At 43.3% G+C, this 15,665-nt stretch overlaps 1 protein-coding gene across 1 annotated transcript in view; it reads right to left on the bottom strand.

Annotated features, from left to right (window-relative positions):
- Positions 1-145: 145 nt before the first annotated feature.
- FBXW10B (F-box and WD repeat domain containing 10B) overlaps positions 146-15,665 on the bottom strand; it is a 30,033-nt gene continuing 14,513 nt past the window's right edge. Inside the window, exons 8-14 of the mRNA XM_065416126.1 lie at positions 14,789-14,910; positions 14,042-14,190; positions 7,968-8,110; positions 5,972-6,130; positions 4,851-5,137; positions 3,301-3,498; positions 146-1,023 (exon numbers count right to left, since the gene is read on the bottom strand). Coding sequence (XP_065272198.1) covers positions 146-1,023; positions 3,301-3,498; positions 4,851-5,137; positions 5,972-6,130; positions 7,968-8,110; positions 14,042-14,190; positions 14,789-14,910 — 1,936 coding nt within the window. The remainder of the gene's footprint in view (positions 1,024-3,300; positions 3,499-4,850; positions 5,138-5,971; positions 6,131-7,967; positions 8,111-14,041; positions 14,191-14,788; positions 14,911-15,665) is intronic.

Genomic DNA, 15,665 nt, shown 5'->3' with positions numbered 1-15,665 from the left:
ACATTGAAGGCCATGAGATGGTATCCTCAAATGGGGACCAGAGCTGAATCAAACAATTTGAGCAACCCAAGAAGCCCCAAATCCCATCTATTTGTTTGCATTTATTTCTTTAAAAGAGCTGGTAGTGTGCCTTAAGGAGCTTCGCTCAGACATACACATTAAGCCCAAGTTCGGGGGCAGCTATTTTTCCCTCCTTGGTGAAATTGTCTATGGGGAGGCCTTTAATTTTCTTTAACCAGGCCTTCCTACACTCTTTTTGCTGGTCTGCTATACGTTTTGTTCGGTGAGCTTGATACTCAACAGCTGTAGCTTCTTCATACATTTTCATCTGCTTCACTGTCAGAAGCCTGAACCCGGTGTTGAGCCGGTAAGGATTTGCGGTTTGTAAGAAGAGGGGATTTTCTCTCCGGGGCCCTGCTTCAATTTTAGTTTGTGCGATCATCATGCGTGTCGATTTGATGGATTCAGATGAGCTCGTTAAGTGGCCAATCAACTGAGCCCCACCCTCAGATAGGGAAGTGGCTCTGCCATGGCCAGTATGAACCTTCTTCTCTTCTGGCAAGCTGCAGCATGACTTGGAGCGTACAATCACGGGAGCAGGAATGAAAGAGTGCACTGCAGACCCATGCAAAGAGTTCTTCAAGTTGAGCTGCAGTCTTTTGGTTTCAAAGGGTGTGGACATTCTTTTCATAATCAGAGAGCCACTGGCAGATTTAATGTGTCTGAGTTGGGTGGACTGATCCTTTTTCTCTTGCTTAGGGATTTTGTATGACAACATCTTTTTAGGGCGTTCCTGGGGGTGCAGCCGAGGTCCCCAGACATCTCTGATTTTTGCAAGGGGTATCATATTGGAGCTGACTTGGTCTGGCTTGTAGGCGTGCTGCAGCGTGCTAACAGTCAGGAGGATCTGGTCAGGAGAAGTGGGACAATGCGGGCCTCGTTTCTTTATACGCTGTAAAGCGGCCTCTGCGTTTTCAGCAAGTGAAGATGCATGGACCGGAGAGTCGTAGCCAGATTCTCTATCTATTTCCAAAGATAAACATGAAGAAAAGAAAAAAATATCTGACTCTATATAAATACGTATATATGGAAGTGATTTTACAGTGAGCTGGTGGTGGTGGTAGCCTGTTTGATCCTTCTTGGAGAGATGGAATCCCCAAAGGGGGCTGATAATGGGCACTAAAGTGACAGTCCTGGAGACTGAGTTTCCATGTTTACCCACAGAACAAGCACAGCATGAGGAGCAGCAGAGCAAGCTTCCCCAAGGCTGTCCTATCTGATGTGTGTCCATCCTAAGGGTAGCAGAGGACCCTCTTTATGGACTCAGTCACCATCATTCTTTGACCTGACTGCCAACAGTGGTGACAATTCTATGTTAGTTATCTATAGAGTGCCAGTTGCAATAGTCTGTAGGTGCTAAAATAATTTATGACACTGGGTGGATGATTGTTTGTGGGTGCTTTGACACCTGTCCTGGTTTCCTTGAAGTCATGGTTTCTAATGGGAGCAGAATTGGGTCTCATGACGGAGATGCCAGTAAGTGAACTCAAAATGCCAAGTCAGTTTCCAACATAAGCCGCTGAACAACAATCAGATGGTAACAACTTTTGGCCGTTACATATCTGAACTGGATTAGAATTGGAAAGCCCAAGGTGAACAAGGCATGGAGCTTCTGATGTCTGAACATTTTGGAGAGTGGTCTCTGTTGTGTGATGAAGTGGGCCAATCACCGTCTTTCATCATCATTCCAAGATGATCTGATTATGCCCAAAGTTAAGAAATGCTAGGGATTTTAAAATGAGAAATATAGCAATATAGAGCACACAGCATTAAGGACACTGTTCTTGCCAGATATAGGTAAATGTGGAGTATTAACTTAAGTAATCTCCAGGTAGAGATGGGCCTGATGCGAACCCAAGATCCAAACACCTCTGAATAGTAGGGATCAGATCCTCAGCTAGCATAAAGTGGTGTCGCGCCGTTGACTTCAGGGGAGCTGTGCCAATTTACACCAGTTGAAGATCTTGTCCCGTGGGAGTTTGAAATCCAAATCCACACAGGGATTCAAATTTTGCCATTAAATCCCACTTCTATTTATTAAAAGTTATTTTCATGACTTTTCTGTAGTTTTTACCTTGCTGGCTCCAGATCTTTTGCTTCTTGTTCAGGTTTTCCTATTTACGAACCCTTTCTTTGTGCCCGTTTCACATGCTTTAACCTATTGTTAATATTACTTGTCTTTTTGCCCTCTCCTTACCCCACTTCATCCTAACCTATCTTTTCCATAGTCTAGGTAGCTTACCAACATGTCCACAGCTTCTCTTCTCCGTCCTCAGACTCTTTGGGATTCGCTTATAATCCCCAACCAGTTCTGAATTTAAAACTCATCTGCCAGTACATAAAATGCCATTGGCTTCTCTAATCCACTGTGTTAGCCAATGAAGCGCTCATTGGAGTGGGAAGAGTCACTGTAAGGTTTCCCTTTATCACAGCTCATTTCTCCAGTGAGAAAACCATTAAGAGCCATATTCTGCTCTCAGCTACAGCCGCCATTGAGGACAGAATTTGATCCAATACAAGCCATAGGAAATATGAAAGCTGTGGGAACATCATGAAGGACTGTATCCAGCCTAGAGCTATTCTAAAAAATAATAAAGCCCCAACCAACGCTCGGGGCTGCCCAGACAAAATTAAAATACACTAATACAAACAATACAACAGAGAAGAAAAATGATTTCCATCAGATCACCAAGGAGCACACCTGTGATCTCTAGATTATCTTGTCAAATTTCAATGTAAAACCACCTTGCTGGCTGGCTCAGCCATGTTGGAACAAAATGTATTTACAGAGTGATTTCTTGAGCAAACTAATATTGGCATTTAAATAGTAGCTAACCATTTCTTCTGAGAACTTGTGTGTGGAAACCCTCTCCTTCCCTCCCCAGAAAAAGTTACTTTTTTAGTAAATCAAAGTGACTTTGACATTTAAAAGGAAATCTAAAGAGTAGCAATAATTGCATAGGGGAAGAAATGGGCCCAAATATTACATAACTTTTCTAGGCGTCGCAGTTAGAAGAGATCACTTGATTTAATGTCTGTTCATCTGCCTGACCTAAAACAGCCTCATAACCATTGCAGGCCCCAAAGAGATCCACTTACCCAGTGCAGACTCCAGATAAAACTTCTCATTTACTGCAGGCCTCTTACCCAGAGCATATTACCCCTTACCATATAATCTATCTATCTTCAATATTTCTAATGCAACCATCACCATTGCCTCTAGCCACCAAGATCTCTTACCAGACTCTGACAAGCTTTGTGGTGTTGTTGCACCGTATGTTCGACCTGAGTCTTCTGAATCACTGCTATAGGCCTGTCGTTTCCCAGGAAGAGCGGACCTTTTCTTCTGGTCTAGCTTTATATCAAGGCAACCCATGCTCCTTTGCAAAGTCTGACTTGATCGGTGAGCAGGTGCCTTCACAAATTCATAATGGAGACCTGCAAGAAATGGATTAATCCTGTAGCATTAAGATTTTAAAGCTAACTGTCTTTTATCTACCAAGGTCGTCATTATCTATGTATTTTTTGAGTCTTCTGGCTTTCGATTACTATTTTGTTTCTAGTTCCAACTTCTAAAGTTAGCGAGCCATGGTTGACTGAAAAATATCTACAAATGTTTGAGAAGCTAAAAGTGTCAGAGAAGCTTGGAAGATAATGATGGCTCCATGCCTCCTTGTTGGGAAAGATTCAAATCTGGATTATGCTGGTGTAAATCCATAGATTCTACAATCACTGACTCTGAGGATTTACCGAGGTTGGAATCTGGTTCATTCCCTCTCTATTGCCTGTCTCCTTGCAACGCATGGGTCTTCAGACAGGTGAATGGCTGTGTTGGGTGTTAATGCCACACGACTGTTTTAACAATCCTAAGTAGCTGAGATGGCCCTGCATTTATGACATTAAGACATTTAATGGTCTTGCACTAAAGGACTGAAATGGAATCTAAGCTGTGAATTTCTTCACAATGTTTTTGTTCTAATAAATATTTTAGGACTCAAAGACACAAGCTTCGCCGTGTCTCAGACATGTGGTGTCTGCGATATAGAGCACAAGCTCAGAGTTGCAGGTTTCTGCATCACAATTTGGATTCAGTAGCCACCCATAGACTCAAACTGCATCGGAATGTTACAGTTTGAAGAGTGTAAGCCTGTGTGGATTTAGTCTTCATCTTGGTTGTGAATTCTGATCACAGATGCTGCTAAGACTTATACTGTGGGGGGAAATTTTAAAATAAGTAATAATTGGTGCACCACTCAGCAGGTACTTAAGCATATGCCTAACTTTAAGCACATGAGTAATCCCACTGACTTCAGTGAGACTACTCACATACACCTCTACCCCGATATAACGCTGTCCTCGGGAGCCAAAAAATCTTACCGCGTTATAGGTGAAACCATGTTATATCGAACTTGCTTTGATCTGCCGGAGTGCGCAGCCCCGTCCCCCCGGAGCACTCCTTTACCGCGTTATATCCGAATTTGTGTTATATTGGTTCGCATTATATCGGGGTACAGGTGTACTTAAAGTTAGCCACTTGAATAGCTTGCTGAATTAGGGCCTCAAGTTTCTAATGCACCCTGCTTCTCAGAGGATCCTAAAGGACCTTACAAAATATATAGCATTGCTGAAATGCAGCAGCCGTCTAGCACACATCCCTGGACAATGGTGGGGGATTGGGCAAGGACAGTGGGTACCTGAAAATATTTCCTAACTCATTTTTTTAAACTGACTAGATTTCACGTTGAGGCTGCCCCTTTAACACAGTGCACTGCAAGAGGTGTATATGGTACCTGAAGGTGTCCCGGAACCCCTTGTTGACCGACGGCGAATCAGGTATGCCAACATTAGCTGGTCCTCATCTGGTTTCTCGTCGGAATAATATATCTTCCTGTGGCTGGCTGCATCCCGTTTCATGTGCTGAGCGCGAACATATGGATAGGGCTGCACTCTGACCCTGATTTCTTTGTGCTTTTCCTTATCCTTTGTTACTTCCTCTCGGTCGGCCTGTAGCGTGTAGTCCCACTCTACATCCTCAAACTGGAACATCAGTACGCTGCTCAGAGCATTGATCACCATCCTAGGAAGGGGAGAGGAACAGTGCTAAGAAACACACATTGTAATAATGGTGTAGCAGTTACCTGTTGTGCCAGATTGCCTTTGTGCACTGTTACAGATGCTGAGGTGCATAACTAGAATTGAAGTTGCAATTGCTTGGTTGGGGAAAAGAAAATGAGCAGTGTTTAGATTGTTGCCAGCCCTGGTGATCAGACCCAGCACATTCCAATTAATGTAACCTGAATGTAAAGAACACTGTTGAGTTCATTCATTGCTAGGTACAACTGGGAATAATGGGATGAAATCATGAAAAGGAAAAATTTTCTGACTGTTAGGCTGTGAAATAGCTCCCAAGAGAAATGGTGGTTGTCCTGTTGCTAGGGTCCCTTGAATCTGGGTGAAAAAACACTGGGAACAGACTGTAGGGAACAAGCCTACTCTTGTCTAGAAGGATGGATGTGACGAGTAGGCCTTTTTGATCTCCTGCATTATGAAAATGCAGTAGAACACTGGTGTGTTAAGAGCACACGTGGGCCTGATCCTGAACTCACCCAAACTCTGAGGAAATTCAGATCGTAATCTTGATCCCACTTTATAGCTTTGCCCTATCTCTAAAATGGGCCTGAATCTAAACATCAGGATGAATATCCCATGTTTTGGGGAAGTTTGGATTGAAATCTGAACCAAAACACCACACCTACTTAATAGAATAACATATTGCAGTGATCCATAGTCAATAAACCAGCAGAATCCTCTAAAAAAACCCACCTGTTAGGGCTGTAAAAAGGACATGATTTCTTGAGCAACACAATCTGTCTAACTTGCTCAGAGTCTGAGTGCAACTGCTATTACCCACCTATTTTCTACAATGCAGAAGGACACCACAGGGTCACCTCTGCTATTGGCCCTCATCACCTTCAGGCAGGTCCCAGTCAGGAAGTTAAATATACGTATTTTTCCATCAGCGCAGCCACTGATGACTCGGAGATACAGAAACGCCAGATACAGGACTTCCCTGAAAACAAAACACCGGAGCATAAGCACATTCCTTATTCCTACATGAGAAGATTGAAGTAACAAGGTTCTTTGATGGTGAGTGAAGCAGGTCCATCTCTGCCTGCAGGGTAGATGAGAGAACTAGTCAGGTTTAAAGGAGGCTGGGGAGGATGAAAGTCACCCAGCAAATTCCTTCCTAATCATTACTGCCTTTGGAATGGAGAGATGGCCAAAATTATGAAGTCCAGACAATTTATTGGACATATGCATGCTCAAAAAATGAATGAAGCAGTCATTCATAGCAACCACTGTGTTTAAGACCAGTCGCGGCTTATTAGCTTTGCCAGTAGGCATTTTCAATCACATCTCTTCCTTTAAATAACCTCTGAAAGTAAATGCAAACAGTATGGTGATGTAGTCTTATCACAGCACAGTTAAAATCACAAAATGTCATGATGTGCAAAGGGAATGGTTTCCACAACAAAACTAATGCCTCCATGTTTCACATATGCACTATCTTCTGTTTGTCTTTTCTGCCAAAATATGTAGCTTAACATGCTGTTGCATATATATTAGAGGTTCCTGAAATTTTGGTGTATCTGGATCCCATTTTATCTTAAATCATCCCTGCTTCTATGTCAGTAGCAAAGAGGTGGGAATGATCTTGTTTTCCTGAACTCCTTAACTCGCAGTGGGTCATTTGCTCCTGGACTGGGATAAGAGCACCTCAAATTTAGGTGGATTGAGTCCTAGATGTTAGCATTCGTCATGGCTGGGAGCATTTGCATCTAAGTCTTTACAGTTTACATCCAGAAGGCATAAGATCTGAATTAGTTTTTCTGCCAAAGAATTGTGTTTTGTTTGTTCTGTTTTTTCACCTGCACTCACATCATACTAATTATAGGCAGGATTAGTATCGCCACCTATTTTTAAGGTTGCCTGACACTTCCTGTTATAAGACCCACTTTCCAGTAGCTTATAACTCTGTCTAACTGTAACTGCGCTGAAATTTACCATGTTGGGTGTCTGCCTCACGTTGAATGTTTTTGGGAAATTTCAGTCAAAATGATTTAGCTGTTTCGATAACAAGGCAAAGGAAAAACACATTGTTTTTCTCCTTATTAAAAATGTTGTGACCTTTTATTGAACAACTCTAGTATCACCATGCTTTGGAGCAGGGACTTGAAATTTGGCAGTATATGAGCATGTACTAAAATACCGTATCATAATGCATACGCGTAAGAGGACTGATTTAAGGTTGCACAAGCAACCTTAATTTTGGCATACCCTAACTTTGGAGTTTTCGACTTTGCAACCTTAATAATGTTTCGTGAAGGTATATTATCATCATGGGTGAAATCCTGGGCATATTGGAAGTCAATGGCAAAACACCCATTCACTTCAATAGGGCATGGATTTCACCCCTTGTATTTAGTCGATCATTGCTTTTCTTTACACTTGAGGACCTCTTCATCACCATATATAATATCATACATAATAGTTTTCCCAAATGTCTAGCTTTATTGTGTCATGGGACAACATCGAATGCTGCTATTCCCTTGTGAAGGTAAGAGTTTTATGCAAGATACACAGTCCTAGGACTTTGATTCCATCTGTTCTGCAGGGGATTCCTTACTCGGGAGTCACTGTTCCATTGAATAACAGTGAGTTCCTGTAAAACAAAAAAACCCTCCCTGCAGGACAGGGAAAATTTTAAAGTGTTAGGACTGTGAATTAACACATTCTATGTAGACATATTCCTAAGCAGGTAACAGAGTTCACTTTATTGAGTCAGAGCTATAGGAGACATGTAGACATTTGTTATCTGTGGATTCCGACATGTGAATGATACCTACTGTGGATGCCTGAAAGCCATTAGACATCGCTTATGTTTTCCCACCATGCTCCATCCCAGGACAAATCCATCAGAGCTTCCTGTCACTAGATGCCATTGATCAAAGGCCAGGGATTTTACTGGGCCTTGGTGCCCTTCTAAGGTCTGGAACATGAAAAAGCCATATGTCACATAGTGTAACATACTATAAGAATTCTGGGCATACACATAGCCCTAATCATTCTCATATTACAATCACAATACTGCCCTCCTATGCTTTATAATGGATTCTATAAAGGATTACAATATGCCCTTTGGTAATAGTTTTGATTCAGTACTCACTGTGAGTGAAACATGCCAGGCTCACTCTTGGGGTATGTCTACACCCAGCCGCTAGTTCGGCGGCTGGGAATCGAAGTTCTGGGTTCGACTTATCGCGTCTTGTCTGGACGCGATAAGTCGAACCAGGAAGTGATCGCCGTCGACTGCGGTACTCCAGCTAGACGAGAGGAGTACCGCGGCGTCGACGGGGGAGCCTGCCTGCCGCGTGTGGACCGAGGTAAGTTCGAACTAAGGTACTTCGAACTTCAGCTACGTTATTCACGTAGCTGAAGTTGCGTACCTTAGTTCGAATTGGGGGGTAAGTGTAGACCAAGCCTTGGTGGCCAGACACTAATGTGGACTTATTCATTCATTGGCCAGGATCACTGTGTGTACTATGTGTAGGGCCCTATCAAATTCACGGCTATGAAAAACGTGTCACGGACCATGAAATCTGGTCTCCCCCCATGAAATCTGGTATTTTGTGTGCTTTTACCCTATACTATACAGATTTCACAGGGAGATCAGCGTTTCTCAGACTGGGGGTCCTGACCCAAAAGGGAGTTGCAGGGGGGTCACAAGGTTATTTTAGGGAGGTTACAGTATTGCCACCTTTACTTCTGCGCTGACTTCAGAGCTGGGTGGCCGGAAAGCGGCGGCTGTTGGCTGGGTGCCCAGCTCTGAAGGCAGCACCCTGCCAGCAGCAGGGCAGAAGTAAGGGTGGCAATGTCATACCATGCCATGCCATCCTTACTTCTGCACGGCTGCTGGCGCTGCCTTCAGAGCTGGGCTCCCAGCCTGCAGCCACTGCTCTCCAGCTGCCCAGCTCTGAAGGCAGCGCCACCGCCAGCAGCAGCACAGAAGAAAGGGTAGCAGTACTGCAACCTCCCCCCCACACACACAGACACACACACACTCAATAACCTCACGATCCCCCCACTCCTTTTTGGGTCAGGACCCCTACAGTTACAACACCATGAAATTTCAGATTTAAATAGCTGAAATCATTAAATGTATTATTTTTAAAACCCTATGTGCATATTATTGCAGCTGAGAATTAAACTGAGACCTTTAGGGTCTGTTAAGTGAATAATCAACCAAGGAAGACAATATGAAACTGCCCTTAACCAAGCTAGTAGGAGCCGTATGTAAACTTGGGTCATCTAGAAATGGAATATCTTACCCTTGATACACATCTGTACATGCAATTCCATCAGACTCTTTTCCACCAATAGAAACTGCTTTTCACCTCTCAAAGAACACTTACTCTGAGCATACACTGGTATAACTGAAATCAAACTGGCTCTGATCTTTAAATTACAGTGCAGCTGTCTGGATATCCCTAATCTTTATAAACTGTTTTTGTTTCTGCTAGAAACAAATTTCATTTCTTGGTGTAACTATGCGTCATCCCCAGCCCTGAAATACGGCTATCATCCAGAAAATCCCTGCTTGTGAACATTCACCCAAACAAAAGCTCAATCATATAAATATCTGCAAACAGCAAAAAATTAAAGACCAGATTAAATGTCAATTTTTAATTTGGTGAATTGTTTGCCAATAGGCTCTTACACAGGTCAGCCATCACTAATTCTGTTGATCATCAGTTACCAGTTTCATACCTTTTTCTTTCTTTCTTTTTAAAAAACACCTTTGGTGTAAACAAAAAGCCATGACTAGTTGGGGTGAACAGATATGTAAAAGGTTGTTATAAAGAGGACAGTGATCAATTGTTCTCCATGTCCACCAAGGGAATCAGAGACTCATAGGGGTTAGAAGGGACCACAAGGTTCATCTAGTCTACCCCCCCCCCCCCCAAAAAAAAAAAAAAGATTTCAGCTGTCCACATTGGCTTAGCTTGCGGCAAGGCAGATTTAGGTAATTAGGAAAAACTTTCTAACTTTAAGGATAGTTGAGCACTGGAACAGGTTACCTGCGGAGGTTGTGGCATCCCTATCAATGGAGGATTTTAAGAACAGGCTAGATGAATATCTGTCAGGGATGGTCTAGGTAAACTTAATCCTGCCTCAGTGCAGGGGAATAGACTAGATGATTTCTTGAGGTCCCTTCCAACCCTACATTTCTATGATTCAGTGTGTAGTAGAGAGAGAGAGCCTGGTGTAAGATCTGAGGCTGTGAATCAAAGTCAGGCCTTGTATTAAAGCAGATGTTTGCAAGTTCACTGTCCAGTACATGAATTTGGCAAAGTTGTTGCTAGTGTACTAGGCTCTAGATATTTGCATAAATATATTCCAGCTAGTACAGATACATCCCTCTCCGGGGGAGGGAACTCCAGTTTCTAGGAAAAGGCAGGTGTTAGTAATGGGAGATTCGATTATTAGAAATGTAGATAGCTGGGTCTGTGATGACCGGGAGAACCGTATGGTGACTTGCCTGCCTGGTGCGAAGGTTGCGGATCTCTCGAGGCATCTAGATAGACTTATGTGTAGTGCTGGGGAGGAGCCGGTGGTCGTGGTACATGTAGGTACCAATGACATAGGGAAGGGTAGGAGAGATGTCCTGGAAGCCAAATTTAGGCTACTAGGGAAGAGACTGAAATCCAGGACCTCTATGGTGGCATTTTCAGAAATGCTCCCAGTTCCACGCGCAGGGCCAGGTAGGCAGGCAGAGCTTCAGAGTCTCAATGCGTGGATGAGACGATTGTGTAGAGAGGAGGGGTTCACGTTCATTAGGAACTGGGGAAACTTCTGGGATGGGAGGAGCCTATACAGGAGAGATGGGCTCCACCTAAACCAAAGTGGAACCAGACTGCTGGCACTAAACATTAAAAAGGTTGTAGAGCAGTTTTTAAACTAGGAGATGGGGGAAAGCCGACTGCTGCAGAGGAGCGTGTGGATCGGACACAGACTTCCCTTAGGGGAGAGTCTGATGATAGAGAATCTCCAGGTTATAGTCAGGAGCAGAGGACTGAAAAGTATAATGTAAGGGCCGGATCAGATGATAAACAGCCACATAAAAAAGAATCTGGCACATCAGAAAAAGACAGGCTAATAAACAGGGACAAGTTTTTAAAGTGCTTGTACACAAATGCCAGAAGTCTAAATAATAAGATGGGTGAACTAGAGTGCCTTGTGATAAAGGAGGATATAGATATAATAGGCATATATTATAGTATACCCCAAATTAAGAAAAACAGTAAAAGAACTAAAAAAGAGCCACCGTGGCTTAACAACCATGTAAAAGAAGCAGTGAGAGATAAAAAGACTTCCTTTAAAAAGTGGAAGTCAAATCCTAGTGAGGCAAATAGAAAGGAGCACAAACACTGCCAACTTAAGTGCAAGAGTGTAATAAGAAAAGCCAAAGAGGAGTTTGAAGAACGGCTAGCCAAAAACTCCAAAGGTAATAACAAAATGTTTTTTAAGTACATCAGAAGCAGGAAGCCTGCTAAACAACCAGTGGGGCCCCTTGACGATGAAAATACAAAAGGAGCGCTTAAAGATGATAAAGTCATTGCGGAGAAACTAAATGGATTCTTTGCTTCAGTCTTCACGGCTGAGGATGTTAGGGAGATTCCCAAACCTGAGCTGGCTTTTGTAGGTGACAAATCTGAGGAACTGTCACAGATTGAAGTATCACTAGAGGAGGTTTTGGAATTAATTGATAAACTCAACATTAACAAGTCACCGGGACCAGATGGCATTCACCCAAGAGTTCTGAAAGAACTCAAATGTGAAGTTGCGGAACTATTAACTAAGGTTTGTAACCTGTCCTTTAAATCGGCTTCGGTACCCAATGACTGGAAGTTAGCTAATGTAACGCCAATATTTAAAAAGGGCTCTAGGGGTGATCCCGGCAATTACAGACCGGTAAGTCTAACGTCGGTACCGGGCAAATTAGTTGAAACAATAGTAAAGAACAAAATTGTCAGACACATAGAAAAACATAAACTCTTGAGCAATAGTCAACATGGTTTCTGTAAAGGGAAATCGTGTCTTACTAATCTATTAGAGTTCTTTGAAGGGGTCAACAAACATGTGGACAAGGGGGATCCGGTGGACATAGTGTACTTAGATTTCCAGAAAGCCTTTGACAAGGTCCCTCACCAAAGGCTCTTACGTAAATTAAGCTGTCATGGGATAAAAGGGAAGGTCCTTTCATGGATTGAGAACTGGTTAAAGGACAGGGAACAAAGGGTAGGAATTAATGGTAAATTCTCAGAATGGAGAGGGGTAACTAGTGGTGTTCCCCAAAGGTCAGTCCTAGGACCTATCCTATTCAATTTATTCATAAATGATCTGGAGAAAGGGGTAAACAGTGAGGTGGCAAAGTTTGCAGATGATACTAAACTACACAAGATAGTTAAGACCAAAGCAGATTGTGAAGAACTTCAAAAAGATCTCACAAAACTAAGTGATTGGGCAACAAAATGGCAAATGAAATTTAATGTGGATAAATGTAAAGTAATGCACATTGGAAAAAATAACCCCAACTATACATACAACATGATGGGGGCTAATTTAGCTACAACGAGTCAGGAAAAAGATCTTGGCGTCATCGTGGATAGTTCTCTAAAGATGTCCACGCAGTGTGCAGAGGCGGTCAAAACAGCAAACAGGATGTTAGGAATCATTAAAAAGGGGATAGAGAATAAGACTGAGAATATATTATTGCCCTTATATAAATCCATGGTTCGCCCACATCTCGAATACTGTGTACAGATGTGGTCTCCTCACCTCAAAAAAGATATTCTAGCACTAGAAAAGGTTCAGAAAAGAGCAACTAAAATGATTAAGGGTTTAGAGAGGGTCCCATATGAGGAAAGATTAAAGAGGCTAGGACTCTTCAGTTTGGAAAAGAGAAGACTAAGGGGGGACATGATAGAGGTATATAAAATCATGAGTGATGTTGAGAAAGTGGATAAGGAAAAGTTATTTACTTATTCCCATAATACAAGAACTAGGGGTCACCAAAAGAAATTAATAGGCAGCAGGTTTAAAACAAATAAAAGGAAGTTCTTCTTCACGCAGCGCACAGTCAACTTGTGGAACTCCTTACCTGAGGAGGTTGTGAAGGCTAGGACTATAACAATGTTTAAAAGGGGACTGGATAAATTCATGGTGGCTAAGTCCATAAATGGCTATTAGCCAGGATGGGTAAGAATGGTGTCCCTAGCCTCTGTTCGTCAGAGGATGGAGATGGATGGCAGGAGAGAGATCACTTGATCATTGCCTGTTAGGTTCACTCCCTCTGGGGCACCTGGCATTGGCCACTGTCGGTAGACAGATACTGGGCTAGATGGACCTTTGGTCTGACCCAGTACGGCCTTTCTTATGTTCTTATCCCCCATCTAGTATAAGATAAGATGGTTTGACAAAACAATGAATAGGGATGTTTTGTTCCAGATATCAGGAACCAGGGGAGATAACAAACAGATGTCATGAAACACATAAGGTGGTGCGTAAGATGTTTTTTCCAGTTGTTTGTCTCAGTCTATAAATGTCAGGGTACCTCGCCTTAACCCTTTGTCCAGCCCAGGGGGCAGCAGAGAGTCCTGCTTGCTGACTGAGCTGAGTCCATTGTAACAGGCCTACATGTGTTAGTGTACCCATAGACATAGATTCAGGGAGCTAGTACTGTGCTTTGTTGACAATAAACCTTGCCGAGCGCCTTCGCCACTGAACCGAGTCTGTGGTCTTTCTAGGTAGTACTATCGAGATCTGCTGGGCCAGCTAGCTGCTCAGAGCTGGGACAGCACACAGAGAGGAAACACCCAAATACGTTTCCAGAACACGCTACGATTAGGAAGAAACATACCTTGATCAACACGCATGTATCAACGTGCCACACTTTCACCAACCCTTTTTCGCAACCGCTCACAATGTGGGTGTTGTTGATTTTAGCTGTCCAAATGGCATCTTTGTGTTTTAAAGTTTTGATGCATCGCCCGGTGCTTAAATCCCACACTGTTAGGAGTGAGAGGGAGAAACATAAATAATGTCCACATTTATTTGTCCGTATCACTCTGGAAAATGTGAATATAAATTATTATTTGAGTCACAGTTGCACCTAGAGGCCCCAGCTGAGTTCAGAGCCCCCTTGTGCTAGGTGCTGCACAGAGACAAACCCTGCCCTGAAGCATTCACAATCTAAATAGAGAAAGCAACGGCGTATCATTATAAGCCCTGTTTCACAGGTGAGAACCTAAGGTCACCACAGGAAGTCCGTAGCAGAGCTGAGGACTGAATCCAGGTCTCTCAAGTCCCATTGCCATAACCACAATGCCATTCATATTGTATAAAACCACTCTAATAGGAGTTGCATGCCTGGCCATTGCTTGCAGAGCAAACTAAGCTCCATTGTGAGATTGAAATCCACCCCCTAGTTTCCATGCTGGTTGTCAGGGTCACACACTGTCTGTGCTATAAAGATACATATTGGGCCACTTTCCCTGCTGGTCTAAGCCAATCCAAACCCCTTTGCTGTTACCGCTGGGATTTGGAATGTGGCTGGCGGTGGCCCCCCATCAAAGCCTTGGGGCTATTTCGGCGATTGCTTGCTCACCTTTGACCATGCAGTCTCTTGCTCCTGACACAACCCTGTTTTTGTACACGTCCAGGCAGGTGATGGTCCCCGAGTGACCGTTAAGGATCTTCACACAAGCCCCAGTGAATATATTCCAGCATCTGCAGAGTAAGGGCCAAGAAGGGGAGAATCCTGTGATTCGTTAATTGTTAATTAATGACTTATTTGTTATTATTGCCTGGTTCTCCTCGCACATACACTGGTGTAAGTCAGGAGTAATTCCACTGAGGTCAATGAAGTAACACTGAGAAAAGCCCGATGGAAGGGCAGTAGAATCAGGCCCTAATATTTAGATACTCGATCTTATATTTTGTTCTGGTGGCACCAGGGCTGTCATGGTCACATACATCTGGATTGCTTCTCTGGCTACCCAGCAATGGCTACCTCTGACCTCCAAATGTAACAATCCTTCAGACAGCCCCATTTCCATCTAGCAGCTGCCAAGAAGACTTACAGCTGCTTCACTGAGAAAACCCAAGCACATGGATACATCAAAGACCATCCCATGTTGAATCAGGTGGGAGACAAAGACTCCATATCTGTGTAGACTCTTTCCCCTCCTATTAGACTGATGTGGCCTTTGAAACAGGCCCTGCCACTGTCATCCCAGAGCAGGAGAACCTGACTTGGGTTTCCGCTTTTGGGCATAATGCAGGGCTATTGTGGCAGCAGATTATTAGTATCCTAAGAATTAGTGACAGAGATGACATAATAAGACTTCCCCTTCCCCAACTTCAATGAGGACATGTATCCTGACCTACACCAGTGTATGCCTCTGCATAGTGTAAAGCTGCCTCTATACTTTCTTCCAAGTGCACTGGAAGGTGGTCAGATACCATGGCAATGAGTTGGTATC

The sequence above is a fragment of the Emys orbicularis genome, chromosome 13, assembly GCF_028017835.1.
Source record: "Emys orbicularis isolate rEmyOrb1 chromosome 13, rEmyOrb1.hap1, whole genome shotgun sequence".
In the NCBI taxonomy this organism is placed as follows: Eukaryota; Metazoa; Chordata; order Testudines; family Emydidae; genus Emys; species Emys orbicularis.
The sequence above is the reverse complement of the archived record's forward strand: the minus strand, read 5'-3'. Positions and strand labels throughout refer to the sequence as shown.